The sequence below is a fragment of the Syngnathus typhle genome, linkage group LG5, assembly GCF_033458585.1.
Source record: "Syngnathus typhle isolate RoL2023-S1 ecotype Sweden linkage group LG5, RoL_Styp_1.0, whole genome shotgun sequence".
Classification (NCBI taxonomy): Eukaryota; Metazoa; Chordata; class Actinopteri; order Syngnathiformes; family Syngnathidae; genus Syngnathus; species Syngnathus typhle.
In genome coordinates this window covers 16,575,514-16,599,966 of record NC_083742.1, presented here as the reverse complement: position 1 = coordinate 16,599,966, position 24,453 = coordinate 16,575,514, and the positions used below count along the sequence as shown (strand labels likewise).

Genomic DNA, 24,453 nt, shown 5'->3' with positions numbered 1-24,453 from the left:
TTTTGCGCACGAAACCGTCGGGTAGGCGGTACTTATAAAAGGGAGCGTACTTCCGGAGGTGGTAACATTCCTTTTGAGGGGTAATAGGTTTAGCCAATAGAAACGCAGGACTTCAACCACTTTAAGATTGGCAACCGAGGCCACCAATCAACATGCATGTATGGATGTACGCGTGCGTGTTTTTGTTTAGCCTCGTCTTTTCTTCCAGGGCCATCCTTACCCCAAAATATACGAAATACGCCATACACGTCGAAGATGCAAGGATAACATCTTTGAACTAAACCGTGAATTTTACACTTGACGGACACTGGCGAATATGTATTTGACATCCGTTGTGATCAATCGGCGTATCCTGTTACTTATTCCTAGTAGGCGGGACTTAAAGTGGAGTATCATTCCTGAGGTATTTTTTTCCCCCCAAAACTGTACAAAAAAACAATGTTGGACATCAAAGTTTGGAGTACCACTCATCAACATTGAACCTCTCCAAGTGTGCAGGTTTAGCTGTCAGCTACAAACGCTGCTAAACTGTCAAAACAACCCTCGTAGTCCAGTACGACTTTTCAACTAAAAGCAATACGAGTGCGCGCGTCACTCAAGAGAGCGTAACTCGAAAGACAAGGGCCTCGGCGAATAGAAACGCAGGATTTAGAAAACGGTGAGCCTTGGCACCCGCAACGACCAATCAGCATCTAGTATCCGGTGTCGGTTTGTTTTGTCCGCCAGCATAGCTAGCAAAGCGGGTGGGGGTCAAAGATAGGCAGAGACGGGCTGCTGGTGGCGAAGATGGCGGATGGGGACAGTGGAAGTGAGCGTGGAGGTAGTAGCAGCGGCGGCGGCGGAGGAGGAGGAGGAGGTGGGGGAGGCAGCGGCGGTGGCTTCCAGCATTACCAGCGGGAGCCTGAAACCCAGGAGCTGGCCTCGAAGCGTCTGGACATTCAGAACAAACGCTTTTACCTTGACGTGAAGCAGAACGCCAAAGGCCGGTTCATCAAAATAGCCGAGGTCGGGGCAGGGGGCTCCAAGAGTCGGCTGACGCTCTCCATGTCGGTGGCGGCCGAATTCCGTGACTACCTCGGGGATTTCATCGAGCACTACGCCCAGCTGGGGCCTAGCACTCCGGAGCAGATCGCCCAGTCGGCGGGTGGCGATGACAGCGGGCCTCGACGGGCCTTAAAGAGCGAGTTCTTGGTGCGAGAGAACCGCAAATACTACCTCGATTTGAAGGAGAACCAGCGGGGTCGCTTCCTTCGCATCCGCCAAACGGTCAACCGAGGCCCGGGCTTTGGTGCCGGCGCGGGAGGAATGCCCGGTGCCGGCATGCAGGCCGGCCAGACCATCGCGCTGCCAGCCCAGGGCTTGATAGAGTTCCGCGACGCTTTGGCCAAGTTGATCGACGACTACGGCGGCGATGACGACGAGCTGGCCGGCGGTGGTGCAGGCGGGGCGATGGGCTACGGTGAGCTCCCGGAGGGTACCTCCATTATGGTGGACTCGAAGCGCTTTTTTTTTGACGTGGGCTCCAACAAGTACGGCGTATTCTTGCGGGTGAGCGAGGTGAAGCCCAGCTACAGGAACTCCATCACAATACCCTTCAAGGCTTGGGCCAAGTTCGGTGGCGCGTTCAGCCGCTACGCCGAGGAAATGAAGGAGATCCAGGAGCGCCACCGGGACAAGGGCTTCGAACGCCGGGCTGCGGAGGAATCCGAAGGTGAAGACGTGGATGACGACTGACGGACGACCCACGGATAACTGTGTTTGGTTTTATGCTCAAGCTATCAACAAGTCAAGGATTAGCGAGATCCAGAGTGAAAAGAGAGACCTTCACGTGCATGACGAGTCGAACTATTTTCAAACGCGGAAGTTAAACGATAAATGAGAATATAGTGTCTATATACATATAAGGAAAACAAAGTTTAAGTGAATATTATAGGTATAGGTCTTGTATGAGATACCCCCATTGATAGAAATATATGCAAAATATATAAATACGTATATATTGAGTGTACATTTGATAGGAGTTCAGCTCAAGACGGACAGATCATTACCTTCTGGTTGAGAGCCAATCAGAAGAGTTCACTTTAAGACCCAGTCAGAAGAGACCCCTTACTCGAGAGCCAATCAGAGGTCCTCACCTGACTTGTAGTTTGTGTAACACCGGCAACAAACTGGCGGGAAGGTGTTTCAATTGCACTTCTTGGTTTCGAGCCAATCAGAAGAGCTCGCCTGAATTGACAGTTTCTGGACCCATGGCATCGGAGGAATGGCATCGACTTCGGGGAGATGGCGTTACGAGCACACTTTTGGAGAAAAGAGGAGTCCATTTGGACTGAGGAGGCGGCAAAACTTTGGAGTTAAATTGGCGCAACCCAATGTTTTTTGTGACGTCCGTTGCTTCTGATGACATCACACAAGTCTAGCCCGATTGGCTTATCAAAGGGTATTTTGGATCTCTACTGGGTCAAATTAGGTGCTGTAGGGGAAAAACAAAGGTGCTGTACTAAACTATAAAAGCATAGAAAAACAAGTATAGATACAATTATTTTTCAAAAGAGATGTATTGAATTATAAAAAAAATGAAATAACTATGGATGAGATTTGGTCATACCTGCTTTTTTAATTTTCCTTATTTCCCAAAGAGCAGGGTTTCCCAAACTGTGGCTCAGTGAGCCAATTAAAGTCTTGAAATGGTTATGTTGGACTACAATCACATATGTTGTTTAGCATTATTTTTACATGTTATTACAGAACTACATGATGCGTATTAAGTTTGTTTTACAGCGAGGAACCATGTTTTATTTTTGTCCCCTTGGGTTATTATGGCAACTTTTTCTTGGAACATAACTTTTTTTTTTTTTACCCATAATAATTAGCACTTTATTCTCATAACACAACTATTCTCATAAAATATAGATTTTTTTGAAAAATTAAGTACAATTACAGTACTAATACGATTCTGCTTATTTTGAAAAAGATGCAAATTAATCTCATACTAGCACAGCCTTATTCTCATAACATGACCCCTTATTTTTTTAGGAATAATACGATCCCCCCCTATAACTTTTAGGAGCAAAATACAATGCGACCTTTATCACACACAAAATGGCTTTTTGTGGTCACACCCTTTTCATTATATTTCAACGTCATTACTCTTTAAGTTTACAACTTGTTTTTCTTTTTTCTAACATATGAAATAAACCGACAACTTTGTTGTACTTTTGACTTTTTAAGAAAAAAATATGACTCTTGTTCTAATGTCACATTGGCACTCAACACTACATGCAACCATACAAAAACAAACTATTTTTATTTTTGGTAAAACGTTGGTTTTTAAATTTTAAGATATGTTGTTTTTGTCAAACGAGATTTTTTTTTTCTTTCTAACCTGCATTTTGTGTCCTGGGAGAATTTTTGGTTTTGCTTATTGTAACAGCATTCATGTCTGGTGTGTTCAACACCACTCGTCATTTTGAGTTTGGGAAACCCTGCCTTGGAGTTGAACAACTTGTTCCTAAAAAAAGTCAATTTTAGTTTTTGAGCAGCACTCCAGGTCACTTTACAGTTTGTCGCGTCAGGCCTCGTTTGTCACATTTTTGTCATCCGTCGGCTTCTCCAAAAAAGCACCACCATTCGATTAATGTTTTCTTCCTTTTATTTTTGCATGCCTGCTTTCTTGCTGCCTTGATGTTGTTGTTTTGAGTGGCGTACAATATTTATCTTTTACTTTGAGAGCGATTGCAAGCTTTGATTTGTTGACATGAGAAAAAAAAAATGAACAAGCATCACTGTTGTTGTCCCGCCTCCTTTCTAAACTTTTTTTTTTTTAAACTTCAGCAGATTGAAAATGCAAAATATCACCTGGAAGCAATAGTTATTTCTTTTACACAAGTTTATAAATACAAATCTATACATGTATATTTAGAGAGAGCTATTACACACAAGATTGAAGGACATAATTCTTCCTGTAGTGTGTTTTCTGTGAAATGGCAGCTGTTTTCGCTCATGTGTGTTCTGCTGTTAAAGTTCTTTTCATTGACAACTGGTGGTGGTGATGATGAAAATAAATAAATAAAAAAGGATGTGTGGTCTTTTACTTGTCTGACTTGATATAGGAGCTGAGATTAATACAACTTTTTCTATTTTTACATTATTCTCATAATTGAATTTCATAATTTCACATGATTTTAATTTTGAGTCGATTGTTTAATTTTTACGCTATTCTAGCTGAATTTAATATCGTTATTTCTTATAATTTTACTGTATTTTAACTGAACAAATTGTCAAAAAGAAAAATGCACACGCGGCATATACAGTAAATAGACCTAATATCAGCTAACAGGGCTGTAAAGGGGTTCGCCGGTGCGTCGCCCTAAAAATACCCAGGGAGGTCAACAGGGTGTTGAAAGCGAGCCAGCTGTCATTTTATTTTATTGGTACTGATAGTGAAGCAGCTGTCAGTCGGTTAAATTGGGCCCAGAGAGACTAAATTATCATTTTTAACTTGGAGAAATTACAATTTGATTCGAGTGACATTGCGATTTAATTTAAATGACCCACATATGTTTGTCATAGGTTTTTTTCCTTATGAAACGAGAACTGATTCAACAATGTTATTTTTTAGAAAATGAAAGAAAATCCCTGCGTGCATCCTCGAGTGCGATTATATGTGCCTTCTGCGTGAAGCGTTTCCCGCACACGCTTGGCTTTGTGTGTGAACGTCTTGCTGCACAGTGTGCAGGCGAAGGGTTTCTCCCCCGCGTGCATGCGGCGCCATACTCTCCTTGCGAAACAATGTGGCGCCGCACACCGAGCAGCCGTAGGGTTTTTCTGCCGGGTGTGTGTGTCTTTTAATGCGCAACCATGTTCGGCTTGTGGAAGAAGGACTTACCGCAGACGAAACAAACGAAGGGCTTCTCCACTGTGTGCGTCCTCTCATGCACCTCCAGCGAGATCTTCTGGGCGAAGCCTTTTTCGCAAGACGAGCAACTGAAGGGTTTTTTCCCTGTGGGGATCCTCAGATGTGACACCAAGTTGGACTTTTTGGAGAACTTTTTGCCACAAGAGCAGCGAAAGGGTTTTCCCCTGGCATGGGTTGCTACATGGACCTCCAAGCTGCTCTGACACGGGAAGATTTGCTCTGCAAACGGAGCAAGAGAAAAGGCTGGCGCTGGTGTGTGCGCCGTCACCTTCGTGATCCAATTGGCTCGTCAAAGATTCATTGGCTTAGTCGTCTGGAGCGTCACCGCTGCTGTGATTGTACTCGAGCGGTTTGTTGTCGTCTTCACTCTTAACGGAGATGACTGTGAGAGACAAATGGCCTCCTCTTCTTCATCCTTCACGTAGCGGGGTTGCTCATCTTTGATATAAAATGGCCGCTGACGCCATACTGAAAATCCCAGACAGTGGAACGTATTCATGTTATTGTACTTGACCAATGAGCTCCGGACCGCCTATGGGACACAAATGAGTCAAACGTGATGTAATAGTTGATTCAAACTAGGGCTGCAACTAATGATTGATTAGTTTTGACCCCTCTATAAAATTGTGACTTTATTCCTACATATTTTTTTAAATCAAAAATGAGATTATTGAACGATATACACGTATTTTCAACATTACTCTGGTACTGCTTTGTAAAAAGATGTGTGGTTGATGCATAAAAAGCTGTTTTCCACTATTAATCGTCACAGGAACTGTTAAACTGCCACATTAAGAGATACCGAAAATGTATTAACCTAGGTGTAGAGGGGAGCCTAATAGAGTACGTGATTGTATAAATGGAGAAAGTAAACTATCGAAAAGGTGAACAAACAAACCTTGGATGTGCAGCCTCCAGTTGTCGTCGTTGTCGCTCGTTCTCTTCTCTCACTCGTACAACACAAAAAGGACATAGATCTCTTCGGCAGCCGCAATTAATCGATCCCTCACCAACTTCCAACATTTTGAATATTCTTTTTATCCGTTACACCAGCTTGGTTAGCCGCCCGAGAGCCTTTTCACTCTTTCGCTAACTTCCGCCTATTTCTTCTTCGGTGGTACCATTCCGGTAGCAACGCAGCCATGACGTCAAATGGCCGCCATCTTGCAGTGGTCATGACGGATCAAGTCAAAGCAAAAAGACACTGCATTGGAGGCAGAATATAAATCGTCTTTATAGACAATTAAGAAAACGTACACCGTAATATTAGTTATGCTGGTAAATAAAGGTTTTACAGAGTTTTTGTATTCTTTATCCGTGAAGGACACACTTTCACTCACACACACACACAAACTTGACTGAATCATTATTAGCACTTAAGATACTAAAATTGAGTGAAGGCAATGACGATGTAGTGTACTGCACAGCGTAATATTTAGCTTCAGGACGACTGTAAAACATCTGCCGTTTTGTGCTTGCGCATGTGTGTATTCAAATTGCACTTATAACTAAACTTCGTACCACAAATTGAACAACTAAAAGGTTTTTCTCCCGTGTGTGTTATCATGTGTGATGCAAGATGCGACTTTTGAACAAATCCTTTACCACAAACGGAGCAAAGAAAGGGTTTTTCTCCAGTGTGTTTTCTCATGTGTATAATAAATAAGGAATTGTTAGCCAAACATTTACCACAAACCGAGCAGATAAATATTTTCTTACGGGTTTCCTTGTTGTCATGAGTTGATTTCTTTTGAAAGTATGTCAATAGTTTATTGGCGCTGTCACAGTCTGCAGAGCTCCTCAAAGGATCATCCATGTCATCACTGTCAGACAGAGGAGCGAGGAAGTTGTGTGGTGAAGGTCCTGGACTGTAATAATGAACCTGTGACCACTCGGGTGGTTTGCCTTTGTGGTCTTCACTCTCCTCAAAAACATTAGTCAGTGGAAATTTGCTGACATCAATGTCCTCTTCTTCTTCCTTAATGAGGAGGGTCTGTGGATGTTCGACTTCTTCGTTCGAGTGTGAGGGCTGTGGATCATCCTGCTCTAAACCGGAGCTCCCCGCATGATGTTGGACATCTACGGAACAAGAGCATTATGTTTAAAGTGCAACAAATGCTTATTCTGTTGATTATTTTATCGAGCAATCGATGAATCAGATACCCTCAAAATGAAATTACTATCCTATTTGAAAACAGGACACTATTTCATACTGACATTGGAGGAAAATACACAAACCGGATGCTAAGTGAAAACCCCAGAGCTCCTAAACAAATTAGACAATTTCCACCCAAAAAATATTCGAAATATTTTTGAAATGACTGCTAAAATACCGTCTGACTTAAAACGTGACTCTAAAGCGGCGTTACAATTGGCTGATTAGAAACATCAAGATGGCCTCCCTCCATCGCTTTGTTTTGTCTGCTAGCTTTTAGACAATTTGTATTTGAAGTAATATTATGAAATCAATATTCACATATATTTTGTGATCGTGGGGTTTTCCGAATGTTAATCTGAATTTAATCTGTTTTAATTTGAAGACAAAGTACGACTCACGGGCAAGAAAGTGCTTCAATAAACAGCATAAGTAATAACAGTATTGTAGTCTTACTCTTGTGAACCACACACCATTAACGTACTTTTAAACATCATATGCGATATTTAAATGTAATAAGTAAATGTACCTTGGACGCGTTGCACAGTTTGAGCGTTATAAAGGGTTTTCAGTTGTCGACGGTGGCGCTCGGTCTCCTCTTTCGCCCGACGAAGTTGCTCTTCGTACGACGAAATCGTTCGTGCAAACAGTCCGAAAATTTCGTCGGCGGCTGTAATTAGGCGCTCCCTTATCATCTCTTTCAACATTTTGATGTTGGAATGTAGACAAGCACACAATTTGTTCGTCACTCTTTGTCCCTGTTTATGTAGTGTGGGTCGATTGGCTCACGACCGTTGGCCTTTTTCTTCTTCGGTGGGGCGCTCACGCAGCGGAAACGCACCCGGTGTGGAAGGGTCGCCATCTTGCGGCGGTATTGACAACTTTCGAATACGTGCGTAAACGGCTGGGAACAATCGAAATTGAATGAAATGCAAAGAATAAATGTATGTTTTATAAACGTTTCGCATTATCGACAGGTGAAGTTCAAATTTGGTGAGAACACAAATACTTGGACACACGGCAGCAACAAATAACAGCAAATCATTATCAACGAAGATGCCAAAACTGGGTAAGGGCAATTATGATGAAACAGCTGTGTGGTGCATCGAAGATAATCATTTGTATTGTACTGAACAGAAAAACAAAACATTTACAACGTTACAGTTAAATAAAATGACTAGTGTGAAACAGTTTTCATTCTGTGTTATGTACACGCATGTGTACCTTCAAAGTGGACCGATGACGAAACTTTACTCCACAAACTGCGCAACTATATGGTTTCTCTCCTGTGTGTGTTCTCATATGTATTTCCAAATGATACCTTCGAGAAAATGTTTTATGACAAATGGAACAACTGAAGGGTTTTTCCCCCGTGTGTGTTTTCATGTGTGTCGCGAGGCTTGGTTTTTGAGCAAATCTTTTGCCACAAACGGGCAAAGGGTTGTGCGTGCGCATGTGTGTATTCAAATTGGAACGACGGGCATAGCCACCTCCACAAATCGAACACTTAAAGGGTTTTTCACCCGTGTGTATTCTCATGTGTGACACCATGCCTGGCTTTTGAGTAAAGGCTTTCCCACAAAATGAGCAACGAAAGGGTTTTTCTCCAGTGTGCGTCCTCATGTGGGCAATCATGCTTGGCTTTTGAGTGAATCTTTTCCCACAAAGTGAGCAATGAAAAGGTTTTTCTCCAGTGTGTGTTCTCAAGTGTCGAATCAATACGGATTTTTTAGCAAAACCTTTACCACAAATTGAGCAGATAAAGTATTGTTGGCATGTTTTGGAAGTTTCCTTGTCGCCAAGAGTGGTCTCGGGACATTCGTCTTCATTGTTTTTCATTTCCGTAGAGAGAGCGGTTAGCGGAAACTTGCTGACTTTAGCCTCTTCTTCTTCCTCTTTAACGGAGAAGGGCTGTGGACGCTCCTCGACCTCTTTATTGTCTTCCTCGGTACCTGCAGAACATGAGCAATGCAAACAAATGAAGAGCTTTTGTGGCACAAGTTGGTATAAAGTTTCAATTCCACTCAAATAAAACATAAACGGACCTTCGGCACGTCTGACAATTTGCGTGCTGTAAATCATTTCCAGCTGTCGGCGTAGGCGCTCGCTCTCCTCTCTGGCTCGACAAAGTTGCTCCTCGTATGACGCCATTGTTCTTTCAAATAGTCCGGATATTTCGTCAGCGGCCGCGATCAGTCGCTCCCTTACTAACTCTTTCAACATGATGATGTTGTTTACAGTTCCAAACCCAACGAGTTTTTGTCCGTCGTCGACGTCTCAGCGTTAACAGTTATGCTTACTTCCGTCTTTTTCTTTTTTCTTTATGGGTTTTTGTGGCGTGTTAGCAACCAGCGTCTGGGTGCATTACCGCCATCTACTGGACAAGGTTCTCGATTTATAAAAATATGTTCGATGGACAAATTTGATTAATTATATAACTATAATAATTAAACACCGTTTTTTTCCGTGTATAGTGCGCAATATTTTACTAATTTATTGTCCTAAAATCTGGGGTGCGTATTATACATGGGTACAAAAATTTTTTTTAATTTTTTTTTATTATTATTTTTTTTTTAAAGAAAGTCATGGTACAACAAAACCAACAACAGGACTGACCGACAAAGTCGTGGAACAAAAAGACAGGGTGACATTACCAAAGACAGGAACAGAATGACAGTAACACATGCAATGATCCAACGGTGAGCGAGGGGTAGACAGGACTTAAATACAAAACACGTTACATCGATTGAGGTGACACAGGAAGAGCGGGGTGACACGAACAGAAACTATGGCAACCTAGACACATAGCAAAACTGGGGACGAGACATGACAAATCTCCCCCGAAATAAAACTCACCTTTCTTCTTGTTTGTTGTCAATCGCGCATCGCATTCAGCCATCCTGCCCAACACACTTAGTAAAATTCATAATTGACGACACATCGTTTGATGCGATGGTGCAATCCTTGATGGTGTGTTATTGTCAAATATTGTTTGTTTTTTAATCTCCATCGCGGACCGGACGTCATACGGAGGCCGCCATTACAGATGCGCAGAACGGTTGCGCAAGACACGTCAGCTATATAAAGAGCGAGAGTTCAGTTTTCTTCCTATTAGTTTCAATTCACAGTTTAATTAGCAGTTTCAATCAGCAAATAACAAAATGCGTATTACAGGTAATATTTTATTTCACAACACGTTGCCTTGTTCCTTTCGTCTCTGCTGTTCACTTCAAACACGCTCCATACGACCGCAATGCTCTTGTATCAGACGCTCGCTCGATCACCTGCTAGTTTGCCGTCTGTCACAATGTACCCTACACAAATCCGAAACATTTGTTGCGGCTCCGATTCACGACGAGGGGCAAGTTTTGGTTTCCAAGGGTGTTTTTATTCCTCTTCAACGTCTCTCCCATACAGATCCGCCTTTTTCACGTCCGCAGCCCATGCGCGCACGGAGCACGGTGGTGCGTTTAGGGGCAGTCGGAGAAATCAACGCCAACAAAAAAAATGACATCCAGCCTAGTTAAGACCATACCAAAGACTATAAAAATGGGACCCATTGCCTCCCTGCGTGTGTGACGATCTTTGGGACTTAAAAAAAAAAAAAAAAAAAAAAAAAAATTTTTTTTAAATTCATAAAAATTGGGTGCGTATTATACATGGGTACAAGCTTTTTTCCAGCATCAGCATGCCATTTTTAGGGGTGCGTACTATACATGGGGGCGCACTATACACGGAAAAAAACGGTAATATGATTAATATATATATATATATATATGATATATATCATATATATATAGAGAGAGAGAGAGAGAGAGAAAGCGAGCGAGAGCGAATGGATGAATGAATCTCTGTACAATGACTTTAAACTCGTCATGATGATTTTAAATCATTTAATTTGTGTATGCTTTATGACCACTGTATTTTTAAAAGATGGTTGTTAACAAAACAGAAAATCTTGACTTTAAATCCTTATAATTTTTAATCTTGCCATGATGTAATAAGTATAACAATATCAAATGTACAACATTCAGTGAAAGCATTATTATATATAGTCTGCTTTGGTAGCTAGGACATGGGAGGAGGACACCTGTCAAATATTTACTGTCCCTTCTTATGTGTCCGCATGTGTACAGTCAAACTGTTTTTATGTGCGTAGCTTTCACCACAAATTGCGCAGCTGTAGGGTTTTTCTCCCGTGTGTATTCTCATGTGTGTGACCAAGTGTGACTTGAGAGAGAATGCTTTAGTGCACAACAAGCAACCGTAAGGTTTCTCTCCTGTGTGTACTCTCATGTGTGAGCTCATATAATCATTTCGAGAGAACGTTTTACCACAAACTGTGCAACGGAAGGGTTTTTCCCCCGTGTGTGTCCTCATGTGTTTCACCTCGTGCGACTTGTGAGCGAATCGTTTACCGCACGTTGAGCACTGAAATGGTTTTTCTCCCGTGTGTGTTCTCATGTGCGATACGACGTGCGACTTGTGAGAGAACGTTTTACCACACAACGAGCAACTGAAGGTTTTTTCCCCCGTGTGTGTTTTCATGTGTGATATTAGATATGGCTTTTGGGAGAAAGTTTTGCCGCAAGTCGCGCAACTAAAGGGTTTCTCCCTCCCGTGTATTTTCATGTGAGACTCCACATGTTCCTTACGAGAGAATGTCGTACCACAAACTGAGCAAGGGAAGGGTTTCTCCCCTGTGTGCGTCCTCATGTGTGTGTCCCGATGTGGCTTTTGAGAGAAGGTTTTACCACGTTACAGTTAAATAAAATGACTAGTGTGAAACAGTTTTCATTCTGTGTTATGTACACGCACGTGTACCTTCAAACTGGACCGATGACGAAACTTTACTCCACAAACTGCGCAACTATATGGTTTCTCTCCCGTGTGTGTTCTCATATGTATTTCCAAATGATACCTTCGAGAAAATGTTTTATGACAAATGGAACAACTGAAGGGTTTTTCCCCCGTGTGTGTTTTCATGTGTGTCGCGAGGCTTGGTTTTTGAGCAAATCTTTTGCCACAAACGGGGCATGCAAAAGGTTTTTCTCCTGTGTGCGTTCTCAAGTGTATCGTCAATATTGAATTGGCGGAAAACCGTTTCGAACAAAAAGGGCAGGTGAAACACGGAGCTGTTTGTGAAGTCTTGCCAAAAGTCGTCTCAGAGTATTTTGACTGGTTTTCGTCACCTTCTTGGTCCGCGTCGCTCCTCACAGGTTCCACATTGCCACTGTCAAACTGTGGCACTAACAGCTTTTCTGGTGGTGCTCCTCCACTGTGGTCTCTGCTTGGACTGTGAGGATGAAGCTGCATCCACCTGAGTGGTTTGTCTTCATCCTCCCCAGAGACGCCAGTGAGTGGAAACTCCATGTCTTCCTTCTTAATGTGGGGGAGGTGTGGCTTATTTTTCTCCCTGTCAAGGTTGGGTGGCGGTGGATGGCCTGGATCTGAACTGGAGACCCCCCATTGCTGTTTGACATCTGCAAAACACATTTGATTTTTAAGTGCATTTTTATTTTCTAATATCGAGAACCATTTTTGTAGCGCTTCAATACAATCACTGTGATCAGTGATAATACACATGTAACCCAGCTATATTTTTACTTTACTAATTGGTTTAACATTTTTACTCTACTTTTATACGCTAATGTCCGCCTGCTGATTACAGGGGAACATTCTGTTACCAAAAATATATGCATTTGGATTTGTAAATAGTACAACTAAATATCTTTTGATTTAGGATGATACGAAAGCAAACCATGTCCTTGTCTCTGTGGAATTGTATCATCAGTGTGCAATGGGGAAGGGCAAGATGTCTGTGTGTGGTGCACCCTGAAAACTGCTGGGTTAAAAATTTCCCAGTGTGGTTTATTTTTAACCAGCAGTTTCAAGGGTGGGGTGGGGAGTGGTTGCAGGAGTAGTTTGTGTGTATGAATGACTTTTTCTGAGGAAAAGTAAAGCGTTTCTAACTCCATCTATTAGGTTACAATATTTGCTTGTTTAGTTTGATTATTTAACAATTAATATTAATATTTTAAGAGATATAATCCAAAGGCTACACGTAGACTCGTCCAGGTGGCTGGGTGCTTGTCCTTATTGGTTACACACGCATGGAAATGAGGAAAAATGAAATAATTTCTTCGTTTTGCATTGGAAAATTAGATTTTGCTTGTATTGTTTCAAATCAAACACTACAAACACAGTCCATTATTTATGCATCAAATTTATTGGCGCACTAAGAAGGCACCATTTGGTCCAAACAGCTCAAACTAATGTCACGAATTGATTCGATTAATGAATTGCTGCGATCATGAAATTGACATTTAAGATGAACAGACCTTTGACGCGTACAACGTTGCAAACCTGCTCCAGTTGTCGTCGATGTCGTTCGCTTTCCTCTCTCGCTCGACGAAGTTGCTCCTCGTATGACGCGATCGTTTTCTCAACAAGTCCGAAGATTTCATCGGCGGCCGCAATTAGACGCTCCCTTACCAACTCCTTCAACATTTCTACACGCTTCAATAAGCAGAGAAAGACAAATGTTCAACCTCTCTTTTGAATTCCCGTTTTCCGGTCCGGTGGAAGATAGGACAGCTAAGCTAATTTCCGCCTTTTCTTCTTTGGTGGTGCTTTAACGACAGAGGCGTATTTGAAATGTCAAACGGCCGCCATCTTGCAACAGTATTGACGACGGCTCAACAGGAGGGAAGAGGTCCAAAGTACATAATTGTACAATGTACAAAAATCATTACCAAGAAAGAATATACTAAAATAGAGTCTTGTGCTGTACGACAAAGGTGACAACAGTTTATAGTGTATCTCACCGAAAGAGAAATAAAACATTTACAGCTTTTTAAGTGAGTAAAAAGTGGACTACTGCAAAACATTTATTCTTTGTTTTGTCTCTCCACATGTGTGCATTCAAATTGCACTTATGGAGAAACTACAAACTGAGCAACTAACGGGTTTTTCTTCCCGTGTGTGTTCTCATGTCAGTGTGATACAAGATGAAGTTTTTGAGTGAACGTGTCCGCTTTTTGCCCCGCCATCTTACAACGGCTAAAGATGAGTACAGAAGGAAATTTACTGTTGAATCAACTGCTAGCAATTTTCAGATGTTATTACTTAAAAAGTCGATTACGATCAATTATGAAACATTTACTCTGTCCGTATTGTGCGTGCGCATGTGTGTATTCAAATTGGAACGACGGGCATAGCCCCCTCCACAAATCGAACAATTAAAGGGTTTTTCACCCGTGTGTATTCTCATGTGTGACACCATGCCTGGCTTTTGAGTAAAGGCTTTCCCACAAAATGAGCAACGAAAGGGTTTTTCTCCAGTGTGCGTCCTCATGTGGGCAATCATGCTTGGCTTTTGAGTGAATCTTTTCCCACAAAGTGAGCAATGAAAAGGTTTTTCTCCAGTGTGTGTTCTCAAGTGTCGAATCAATACGGATTTTTTAGCAAAACCTTTACCACAAATTGAGCAGATATAGTATTGTTGGCATGTTTTGGAAGTTTCCTTGTCGCCAAGAGTGGTCTTGGGACATTCGTCTTCATTGTTTTTCATTTCCGTGAAGAGAGCGGTTAGCGGAAACTTGCTGACTTTAGCCTCTTCTTCTTCCTCTTTAACGGAGAAGGGCAGTGGACGCTCCTCGACCTCTTTATTGTCTTCCTCGGTACCTGCAGAACATGAGCAATGCAAACAAATGAAGAGCTTTTGTGGCACAAGTTGGTATAAAGTTTCAATTCCACTCAAATAAACCATAAACGGACCTTCGGCACGTCTGACAATTTGCGTGCTGTAAATCATTTCCAGCTGTCGGCGTAGGCGCTCGCTCTCCTCTCTGGCTCGACAAAGTTGCTCCTCGTATGACGCCATTGTTCTTTCAAATAGTCCGGATATTTCGTCAGCGGCCGCGATCAGTCGCTCCCTTACTAACTCTTTCAACATGTTGATGTTGTTGACAGTTCCAAACCCAACGAGTTTTTGTCCGTCGTCGACGTCTCAGCGTTAACAATTATGCTTACTTCCGTCTTTTTTTTCTTTTCTTTTTTGGTTTGTGTGGCGTGTTAGCAACCAGCGTCTGGGTGCATTACCGCCATCTACTGGACAAGGTTCTCGATTTATAAAAATATGTTCGATGGACAAATTTGATTAATTATATAACTATAATAATTACTAAATAATACGATTAATATATATATATACATATATGATATGATATATGATATACATAGAGAGAGAGAGAGAGAGAAAGAGAGCGAGAGAGAATGGATGAATGAATGAATCTCGGTACAATGACTTTAAACTCGTCATGATGATTTTAAATCATTTAATTTGTGTATGCTTTATGACCACTGTATTTTTAAAAGATGGTTGTTAACAAAACAGAGAATCTTGACTTTAAATCCTTATAACTTTTAATCTTGCCATGATATAATAAGTATAACAATATCAAATGTACAACATTCAGTGAAAGCATTATTATATAGTCTGCTTTGGTAGCTAGGACATGGGAGGGGGACACCTGTCAAATATTTACTGTCCCTTCTTATGTGTCCGCATGTGTACAGTCAAACTGTTTTTATGAGCGTAGCTTTCACCACAAATTGCGCAGCTGTAGGGTTTTTCTCCCGTGTGTATTCTCATGTGTGTGACCAAGTGTGACTTGAGAGAGAATGTTTTAGTGCACAACAAGCAACCGTAAGGTTTCTCTCCTGTGTGTACTCTCATGTGTGAGCTCATATAATCATTTCGAGAGAACGTTTTACCACAAACTGAGCAACGGAAGGGTTTTTCCCCCGTGTGTGTCCTCATGTGTTTCACCTCGTGCGACTTGTGAGCGAATCGTTTACCGCACGTTGAGCACTGAAATGGTTTTTCTCCCGTGTGTGTTCTCATGTGCGATGCGACGTGCGACTTGTGAGAGAACGTTTTACCACACAACGAGCAACTGAAGGTTTTTTCCCCCGTGTGTGTTTTCATGTGTGATATTAGATATGGCTTTTGGGAGAAAGTTTTGCCGCAAGTCGCGCAACTAAAGGGTTTCTCCCTCCCGTGTATTTTCATGTGAGACTCCACATGTTCCTTACGAGAGAATGTCGTACCACAAACTGAGCAAGGGAAGGGTTTCTCCCCTGTGTGTGTCCTCATGTGTGAGTCCCGATGTGGCTTTTGAGAGAAGGTTTTACCACAAGTTGAGCAACTATAGGGTTTCTCCCCAGTGTGCGTTCTCATGTGTCTAATCAAATATTGCTTTGCAAAACTTTTACCGCAGACTGAGCAGGTGACGTGTTTTTTACACTTTTGTAAGGTTTCCTGGTTGCCGAGAGTTGTCTCCTTTTCAGAGCGTTCCAACGCGTTCTCGTCACCTTCTGCGTTACTCCTCAAAAGTTCTTCCGTGTCGTCATCGTCCGACAGTGGAGCTAAGTGGTTGTCCGATGGTGGCGGTCCACAGCGATCCCCACTCGGACTGGCATAATAAAGCCGCGACCACTCGGGCGGTTCGTCTTCATCGTCTTCTCTCTTCACCACCACGACAGTCAGCGGGAACTTGCTGACATCAGCTTCCTCTTCCTCCTCTTTAATGAAATGGCGAGATGGATCCACTTGATCCAAACTGGAGCTTCGGCGGCGCTGCCAAACATCTGCAAGACATGAGCAGCACAAATAACTCCTCATGAACAGGTGTTGAGATAGCTCTTCAAAAGAATAAGCAAATATTTAAATCAGCCCATCATCACCTTCACAGTCTATGCCGCTCCTCAAAGGTTCTGGTATATCGTCACCATAGGACCGTGGAGACAAAAAGTCGCCTCGTGGTCCTCCGAGATGGTCTTCACTCAAAGTGCGACCATGAATCGACGACCACTCGAGCGCTTTGTCGTCATCGTCTTCGGTCTTCACGACGATGAGAGTCAACGGCAACTTAGTGACATTGGCTTCCATTTCTTCGTCCTTAACGTGAGAGTGCGGCGAAGCCTCCGCTCCATTCTTTACATGAGGGGGGTTGGGTTCTCTTTGGCAACCAATCAGCTGATGGACATCTGTGACACAAATGTGACACACATTTCAAAATCGAGACACACTCGTCTTAACGGACATGTTTCATTTGTTTTTTATGGGTTGAAGTATCAACACACATGTCAGTGTTCTCATACCTTTGAACTATTTTTCAAAATCAAATAATCCATAAGGCATTTTTAACGACAATGTCGTAAAATGAGTTTGAAATAATAAAAACGGCGTTTGGGAATCGTTTTATTTTCAAACAAGGCTAAACATTTGAGAGGGAGTCTTATTTCCAAACGGTGGATTTTATTCAGTAACCCCACAAATAGTGAGGATTTACTGTACATTTTAATTATGGTTCCATTTGATTGTTATTATCATTATTATTGGCAAGGAGGTAGTATCTCTATATGGCTATGACAAACTCTCCTTAGAAGACTTTTTTTGCGTTATTATTGAGCAGAAATATGCAAAATGAGCAAGTATAAGACGGGTTAACAAACCTTGGAGAATTTGAGTGGAAGAAAGCATTGCCGGTTGTCTCTCAAGCTCCTCCCTCGCTCGACAAAGTTCATTTCTGGGCATCTAAACCGTTATGTTCAAGATTCATATCGAATGGTAGATTTACCACATTCTGATGTGATGCTTTCGCTTGCATCCTGCAATGGTGTCCTCCTTACATGGAACCTCTCGACGCGTTTGTGGCGGTGGAGTGACGCCTCCTTCCTCTTCTTCTCAGAAGATGTGAACGTGAACAAAGTTGGCACGTAGGCAGGATGAAGAGGGTCATCACTCTTTGCACCTGAAACAGTAAATATGGTTTTTCAAACAAGCTTGATATAAAAATGGAAAGTGGCGGATCCAGTTTGGTTTTTCAGGTGGGGCCGAACTGATCTTTGAGTGTATCCGCCAGTGACAGTGGATGATTCTGATATGTCAACAATCTAATTATTAGAAACTAGCAATTGGACAAACATACTGTAATGAAGCTGTGTAATTCTGCATTCCTTAGATCATGGCCGAGTAGCAGCAAGAAAAAGGGAATATCCGAGCAATGTTGACATCCATAAAACAAAATGACGTACCTCCCACAAAGTGATCTGAGCAGATGTAAGAATGGATAGTTGGCTTCCAAAGCTTGGAGCTGTTGCGGCCATGTTCCACCCTACGAACCGCCGCCACCCAGCTATCCTTTCTGGTCAGGTCCGCAGGGAACCGATACAGCTTCTTGGTATCGCCTTTTTGGAAGCGATAGGCACATCCTATGGCACAACAACTTTTCACCATGGTCAAAGTTGCACCGTAACAACTCTGCCACAAACTGTCAGCCGGTCTGTGACGCCACGTGCATATCCCCTATTTATGTTATCTGTTGGAGTGCTCTCGCCTTTGTTCCGGTGTGGCCGTCAGCAACTTCCGCTTTTCTTCTTCGGTGGTGCTTTGGTAGCTGCTAACGCACCCGTGACGAACGGCCGCCATCTTGCGGCGGTAATGATGAGGCGATGGTGGGAAAAAGTGGTGTGGGCGTTTCATAGGAACTAAGAAAAAAAAAAAAAGGACAATTTTGGGTCCATACTAGAGTCAGCCTAATAGTTTAGTATTACGAGGGAAGTGACATTTATAGAAAAAAAATAAAATAAAAGTGTAATTGTCACATTTGTTGATTTAAAAGTGACATTTTTGTTTTGATTAATTGTGACTAAAGTATGTCAAAAAGTAATATGAGAAATTTATTTTTATATGACTATAAGACTTTTGGGCACTGTCATGTTAGTAGCGGTTTTATTTATTTCTCTTTTATTGTAGTTTTCACCCATTTGCTCAACGTAACAAAAGTGTCAGTCTGGTCAAATATTCATGCTGCAAATTGAGTTTACCATTTTTCACTATAAGGTTGTAATTCATGGATTGTTTTATGTTTATTAGTAGAATATTTTGTTTTAGCTGCAGGTCATTTTTATAATCTGCTTCAAATAAAACTCACAATGCAAAAGTTATATTTTTATTGAATTAAGAGGGAACAATATGTGGTTTGTTTCGCAGTATTACAGGTGATGACTGAACGCCGCTGTAAGCTAGCAGAAGATTATATCGTTGGTCGAATGGCGTTTTTATGTATGATAATTATTAGTGTTGATTACTTGGTGAGTATTCAAGAGTCCTCAAATTGATACTGGTCTAAAAAAAAAGTGGTATCGAATATCCCTAGGATTTATGTCAATTTAAAATGATTCAAGTAGATTTAAGAATATTAAGACAGAGTAGTAGAAAAAGCTGAAAATCTGCCAAGATGTTGGCCATTTGAACAGCTGCGTATGGCAACTCTGACTTTGATCCACAACATTACGCTTAAACGTTTATTCTTTGCCTTCATTGTGTGTTTGCATGTGTGCAGTCAAATTGGCCCTGAGACTGTAGCGTTCGCCACACTCCAAGCAACTATAAGGTTTTTCTCCCGTGTGCGTTCTCATGTGCGAGTCCTCCTGTTCCTTTCGGGAGAAGGTTTGATGACAGAGTGAACAACTCCTGGGTTTCTCTCCTGTGTGTCTTCGCATGTGCGTCACCAGGTTTGACTTGTGAGAGAATGGTTTGTCACACAGTGAGCAGCTGAAGGGTTTTTCTCCCGTGTGCATTTTTAGGTGGGATTTCACATGTTCCCTACGAGAGAATGTTTCGGCACAAAAAGGGCAGGCAAAGGGTTTTTCTCCTGTGTGTGTTCTCATGTGTGATACAAGATATGGCTTTTGAGAGAAGGTTTTAGCGCAAGTTGAGCAACTGTAGGGTTTTTCTCCAGTGTGTATTCTCATGTGTGATTCCATATTTTGTTTTTGAGAGAATGTTTTACCACAAAAGGAGCAAGTGAAGGGTTTCTCTCCTGTGTGCGTTCGCGCGTGCAATTCCAAATGCGGCTTTTGAGAGAAGGTTTTCCCACAGGTTGAGCAAGCGAAGGGTTTTTCTCCCGTGTGCGTTCTCATGTGTGTCATCATATGTTGCTTTTTGAAAAAGGCTTTAGCACAAACTGAGCAGGTAAAAAGTTTTTGTGGCGTTGCTTTGCTGCCAAGAGTCTCCTTTTCCAAGCATTTCGACCGTTTGCCGTCACCTTCGCGGTCTGCGTCATTACTCAAAGGTTCGTCCACGTCGTCGCTGTCTGACACCGGAGCCAAGAGGTTGCGTGGTGGTCCTCCATCACGATGATCAGACCGTTCAGGTGCTTCGTCTTTGTCATCTTCACTCTCCATCGTTGGCAACTTGCTGATGTCAAACTCCTTCTCTTCCTCTTTAATGCAGACTAGTTGAGGATGCTCCTCCTCTTTATCACAAAGACGTTCTGGCTCCTCCTTTTTAACATTGTGGAACTCTGGAACCTGCTCTTCCTCTTTCACATGGGACGCCTGCGGAACCTCCTCTTCCTCTTTCATGTGGGGGGGCTCCCGACACGCCTGCTGAAGACCAACCGGCTGCTGGACATCTGCAGGACACGAGCAATAGTTAGGAGAAGACCATGTATATGAAATTGCATATGACATTCACCATATATCGTCACTATGTGGGGAGTAGTGTTGCCAGAGTTATCTGGAAAAAAAGTGTTACTTTAATGATTACTTGACTTAAAAAATTAGTGAAAACTCCTGAGTAATTAATTTAAAAAGATTGCAAATAGCTTTATTAGTTACATTCAACAAATGCAGACAACTCAAACATAAAATTGACCACTGGTTTTCCCACTACTTTATTAAAACTTAAGTATTAAATATCTAAAATGTATTTCATTGGTTCAGTCCTCCCATTCAAACGTCCACATTCTTCAATACAAATGTTTATTTTTGTAGCGCTTTCATAATTGTCATTGTTTACAAAGCGCATTCAATAACAATACAACAAAACACATGACATAAAACAATGGCAATAATACAAACAGAACTATTCCCTGCTACATACGCCTTGTTTGAAGCGGTTCTAGAAGAAAGAGGGGAAATTGGAACTCTCCTTTCACTATAGTGGATCAGATGCTGGTGTTAAATGAGCTAGCAAAAGACGAGTGAACGCACCTTGGAGAGTTTGAGTGGAGGAAATGGAGTCATGTTGATGCCAGAGTCTCTCTCGTTGTAGTTTGGCTGGACAAAGTTCATTTTTTGACATTTTCACGTTGTCTTTTGAGGCGATTTAATCACTTCACCCTCGCTTTCTCACGTCCTCTGAGTCGACGCTCTCTCTCTCTCTCTTTTTCTCTCTTTCTCTCTCTCCCCCTCTCGCGCTCGTCTTCTTCGGTGGAGCTTTAATAGCAACTAAAGGAGCCATGACGCGGAACGACCGCCGTCTAGCGGCAGTATTTTTAAGCGAAGGTTTGACAGAAACAGGTCGCACGTTGATAATTGAATTCACTCTGTCACACTTTATTATAGCGCGAAATCAATTGCAAAACATAAATAGGTTTTGAAATACATATAAATAAATAAATACATGTAATAAATAGTTAAATAAAATGCATAAATATTAAAGAAAGCATGTCTTTGTAACATTTCAATTGAATTGTAGAATAATATAATTTAGATAAAAATAATTTAGGTGACAAGTGCCCTTTTTGGGGCATTGGACTACCTGCCCTTGAAATGGTCAACAGATGCTGTTTACTTTTTCTGAATGTCTCCTTTCTTCTCCAGTAAAAAAAAAAAAAATCTACTAGTTCTGCCTCTGGATGCGGAAGGTGGCATATCGGTTGCTGGTGCGCTGGCACATCTCCACGGGCATGTCGTCCTCTTCAGCCGTGCTGATGAACCATTTGGGGTAGCGCACCGATGCCAGGGTGCTGAGACTAACGCCCGAGTCGCTCTTGTAGAAGAGAAAGCGCAGCATGTCGCTGTCCGAGGTCACGCCCATCAAGCTCTGCCTGTCCGCCACCTGCTCTAAGTGCAGCGTGGGCTTGTTGCCCTCCTGGGAACACGACAGGAACAGGTTGGTCCCCTTGATGCCCAGGGCCACTGGTAGGGCTTCCGCGTTCGGGTTCGGGTGCACATAGGTGGACATGTTGAGGTTGACTGCAACGCATAAGAGAGCATTTTAGATGGTTGGAAGAAATATTGGTCGCTTATTACAGAGGAGAAGGAATATATGCAGGGGACGACCGTCATATTGTTTCTTCACGTGTTGCTGCACTGTTCAAATATTTACAGCAATCACGATGTAATGTAAATAAAATAAAAATATACACAATTCTTTTCGGTTCTTTTTCCCTTTAAACTGAGCATATTGTAATTTAGGAAACTCAAAATGCATGTGTGCGTTTTAGAATGTCCATCCCCACCTTTGCGGTGACTGTTTCCTCCCTGCAACAGGACGGCATGCAGCTCCATGCTTTCCCTGAGCAGCACCAGACTTTTCTTCTGGGTGTCGCTCACGCAGCACTCGTACTGGCCCGTCCGGGTGAACTGATTCCTCGGAGCTCGTGCCTCAGGCATGTGGATCACTGAAATAGAATTTTTTTTTTTAATATAAAAACACCTGGGAAACACCAATGTCTTTTTGTATACAGCAGAGTTCTAATAGTTCTGGATTTTTCATCATAGTTTTTAAATAGTTGTTTTTTTTAAATTCGTTTTTGAGCAAGTATGTTCATTTTATTTTTAAAATAATGCTTCATTTCATGTTGTTTGTATTCCTTTTACTATCCGGCACGGTGGATTTAAAATTCGGTCAAAGAAGTGTTGGATCTTCAGTACCTTCAACGAGGTCGTCCATCATGATGCTAAAGAGGTTTCCGCCACTGCAGTTTCTTTTGAGGGCCGTCTCGGTACGGCTGCCCTTCAACCTCTCCACGGCGACCACCAGATTGACCACCTGCCTCATGGTCAGGGGGTGATGGGAGACCTCAAGGCCCAGTCCCGGAGGCAAACTGGGGTTCACGGGGCTCATCGTCTCTGAGGCCATCTTTTCACACAAAATCACATACGTTACATACCGTCTTGTACGAAGTATTACGAACACATCGGATGTTGCAGTACTGTACCTTGTTTTGGTGTGTTGTAGTAGTAGTGATAGTTGTCTGGTCGAAGCGCTCAGCTATGCTGTTGCTGTGGTTGTGCTTGCGTGTCCAAACCTGAGTGCTTTTATGTAGCACCTGAGGAATTTCCCACTACACCCACAGGAAGTGGGTAGGGCCATGTGGACGACGTCACGCCACCGTGACACAATACTGTAACGTCAAGGTCACTGTGTGGGATGCTGAAACTGGACAAAATGTAAACTGATAGCATCTTTAAAACTCAATTTAAACTAGTCATCAAAGAGTGAATTTAACAAAGTAAAAATGACAGTAATATATATTTTTTTTTCTTGGAATATTCCAATGTTTTTTCCTTTGAGATTTTGATGTTTTGACCATTATTATTATTATTTTTTTTAGATCAACTTTTTTTTTTTTTTACTACTTGTACTTCCTCATCCTGAGGATTGACCTATCTTTGATGCAAGCAAAAATTCCGTCAGCTTGGCGTTGCACAAGCGCGGTTGTGTTTACGATTTCACCATCAAAATGTAAGCCGTGACGCTGCACATTCTTTTCTTCCAGACTAATTGCATATTTTTTTGTTTTGATACGCAGATGTGGTCGGGGGGATTGGTTAAGCAAGAATCCTTAAGGTTTTAAATATATAGCAAATTTACAAAGTATATGTTTTTAAATTTAGATTCTGACAGAGAAGTCAACATTTTTGATTAAAAAGTTGTTACCCTAATTAAAGAGTGTTTTAATACTACATTATTTAAAAATATATATCATTAAATCTTCCGCAATTTAATTTTTTTACCTAGAAAAAAGTAATACGAGTAGAAAAATAGTAACTATCTTTTTCTGAGTCAAGGTACTTTTAAATTTTTCAGGCAAAACATTTGTTTTTTGTAAACAAATAAAACGTTTCAATGTTAATGGGCTTAAATTAAAAAAGAAAGAAATTGTATTCTGTAAATAAAAAAAACTTTTTTTTGGATTAAAAAAAAAATAGAAAAGAATGAAGTATTTTTTTAATCTATTATGGTATTTCAAAGAAAGTCTCAACAATTTGTAATCCATTTATGTTCAAATATCAGCAACAATCGATGTTAACTGATAGCATATCAATGCTGTTTTGCATTTTTTGTTAGCATGAAGCGAAAGGTAAATCTAGGAAATTTCCGATTTTTTTTTTCCTATTTAGAAAAGTCCGTTTTTCTCCAGGAACTGCTCCAAATCGTGGCACTAAATTGGTAATTTTTTATTAAATACAGAAATATGATTTCCTTTCGTACCTGGTCAGCTATAAAAGTTGATGAGCGACAAAGACCAGGTGTTGGGCGTGTTGCAACGAGACCGTTCCCACGCGTGGGTGC

At 41.7% G+C, this 24,453-nt stretch overlaps 7 protein-coding genes across 8 annotated transcripts; 1 reads left to right on the top strand and 6 right to left on the bottom strand.

The window, feature by feature from the left end:
• The first annotated feature begins 470 nt into the window (after positions 1–470).
• Positions 471–4,079, top strand: LOC133154478 (transcriptional activator protein Pur-beta-like). Its single transcript, XM_061279246.1, has one exon. It carries the CDS (start codon positions 787–789, stop codon positions 1,732–1,734), a length of 948 nt encoding a protein of 315 aa, XP_061135230.1. The 5' UTR covers positions 471–786; the 3' UTR covers positions 1,735–4,079.
• Positions 4,080–7,998: 3,919 nt separating this feature from the next.
• LOC133154480 (gastrula zinc finger protein XlCGF8.2DB-like) lies at positions 7,999–9,385 on the bottom strand. Its single transcript, XM_061279249.1, has 2 exons — positions 9,119–9,385; positions 7,999–9,025 (listed from the first exon to the last, which is right to left on the bottom strand). Exons 1-2 carry the CDS (start codon positions 9,294–9,296, stop codon positions 8,268–8,270), a joined length of 936 nt encoding a protein of 311 aa, XP_061135233.1. The 5' UTR covers positions 9,297–9,385; the 3' UTR covers positions 7,999–8,267.
• Positions 9,386–11,036: 1,651 nt separating this feature from the next.
• On the bottom strand, positions 11,037–11,789 carry LOC133154501 (gastrula zinc finger protein XlCGF49.1-like). Its single transcript, XM_061279278.1, has one exon. It carries the CDS (start codon positions 11,787–11,789, stop codon positions 11,175–11,177), a length of 615 nt encoding a protein of 204 aa, XP_061135262.1. The 3' UTR covers positions 11,037–11,174.
• Positions 11,790–11,867: 78 nt separating this feature from the next.
• Positions 11,868–15,121, bottom strand: LOC133154486 (zinc finger and SCAN domain-containing protein 5B-like). Its single transcript, XM_061279257.1, has 3 exons — positions 14,853–15,121; positions 13,415–14,759; positions 11,868–12,556 (listed from the first exon to the last, which is right to left on the bottom strand). Exons 2-3 carry the CDS (start codon positions 13,581–13,583, stop codon positions 11,868–11,870), a joined length of 858 nt encoding a protein of 285 aa, XP_061135241.1. The 5' UTR covers positions 13,584–14,759; positions 14,853–15,121.
• Positions 15,122–15,414: 293 nt separating this feature from the next.
• Positions 15,415–18,538, bottom strand: LOC133154412 (zinc finger protein 70-like). Of its 2 annotated transcripts, XM_061279122.1 has the most exons (5): positions 18,177–18,538; positions 17,772–17,893; positions 17,595–17,676; positions 16,824–17,126; positions 15,415–16,727 (listed from the first exon to the last, which is right to left on the bottom strand). In XM_061279122.1, exons 1-5 carry the CDS (start codon positions 18,376–18,378, stop codon positions 15,619–15,621), a joined length of 1,818 nt encoding a protein of 605 aa, XP_061135106.1. In that variant the 5' UTR covers positions 18,379–18,538; the 3' UTR covers positions 15,415–15,618. The 2 variants fall into 2 exon arrangements, with proteins under 2 accessions (XP_061135106.1, XP_061135107.1); XM_061279123.1 differs by lacking the exon at positions 17,595–17,676 and having other exon boundaries at positions 17,720–17,893; positions 18,177–18,537.
• Positions 18,539–19,077: 539 nt separating this feature from the next.
• On the bottom strand, positions 19,078–21,325 carry LOC133154453 (zinc finger protein OZF-like). Its single transcript, XM_061279208.1, has 2 exons — positions 21,141–21,325; positions 19,078–20,560 (listed from the first exon to the last, which is right to left on the bottom strand). The coding sequence occupies exons 1-2, from the start codon at positions 21,229–21,231 to the stop codon at positions 19,449–19,451; spliced, it is 1,203 nt and encodes a 400-aa protein (XP_061135192.1). The 5' UTR covers positions 21,232–21,325; the 3' UTR covers positions 19,078–19,448.
• A 139-nt stretch (positions 21,326–21,464) lies between these two features.
• il1b (interleukin 1, beta) lies at positions 21,465–23,253 on the bottom strand. Its single transcript, XM_061279273.1, has 4 exons — positions 23,096–23,253; positions 22,809–23,016; positions 22,394–22,555; positions 21,465–22,127 (listed from the first exon to the last, which is right to left on the bottom strand). The coding sequence occupies exons 2-4, from the start codon at positions 23,014–23,016 to the stop codon at positions 21,772–21,774; spliced, it is 726 nt and encodes a 241-aa protein (XP_061135257.1). The 5' UTR covers positions 23,096–23,253; the 3' UTR covers positions 21,465–21,771.
• Between the last annotated feature and the right edge of the window lie 1,200 nt (positions 23,254–24,453).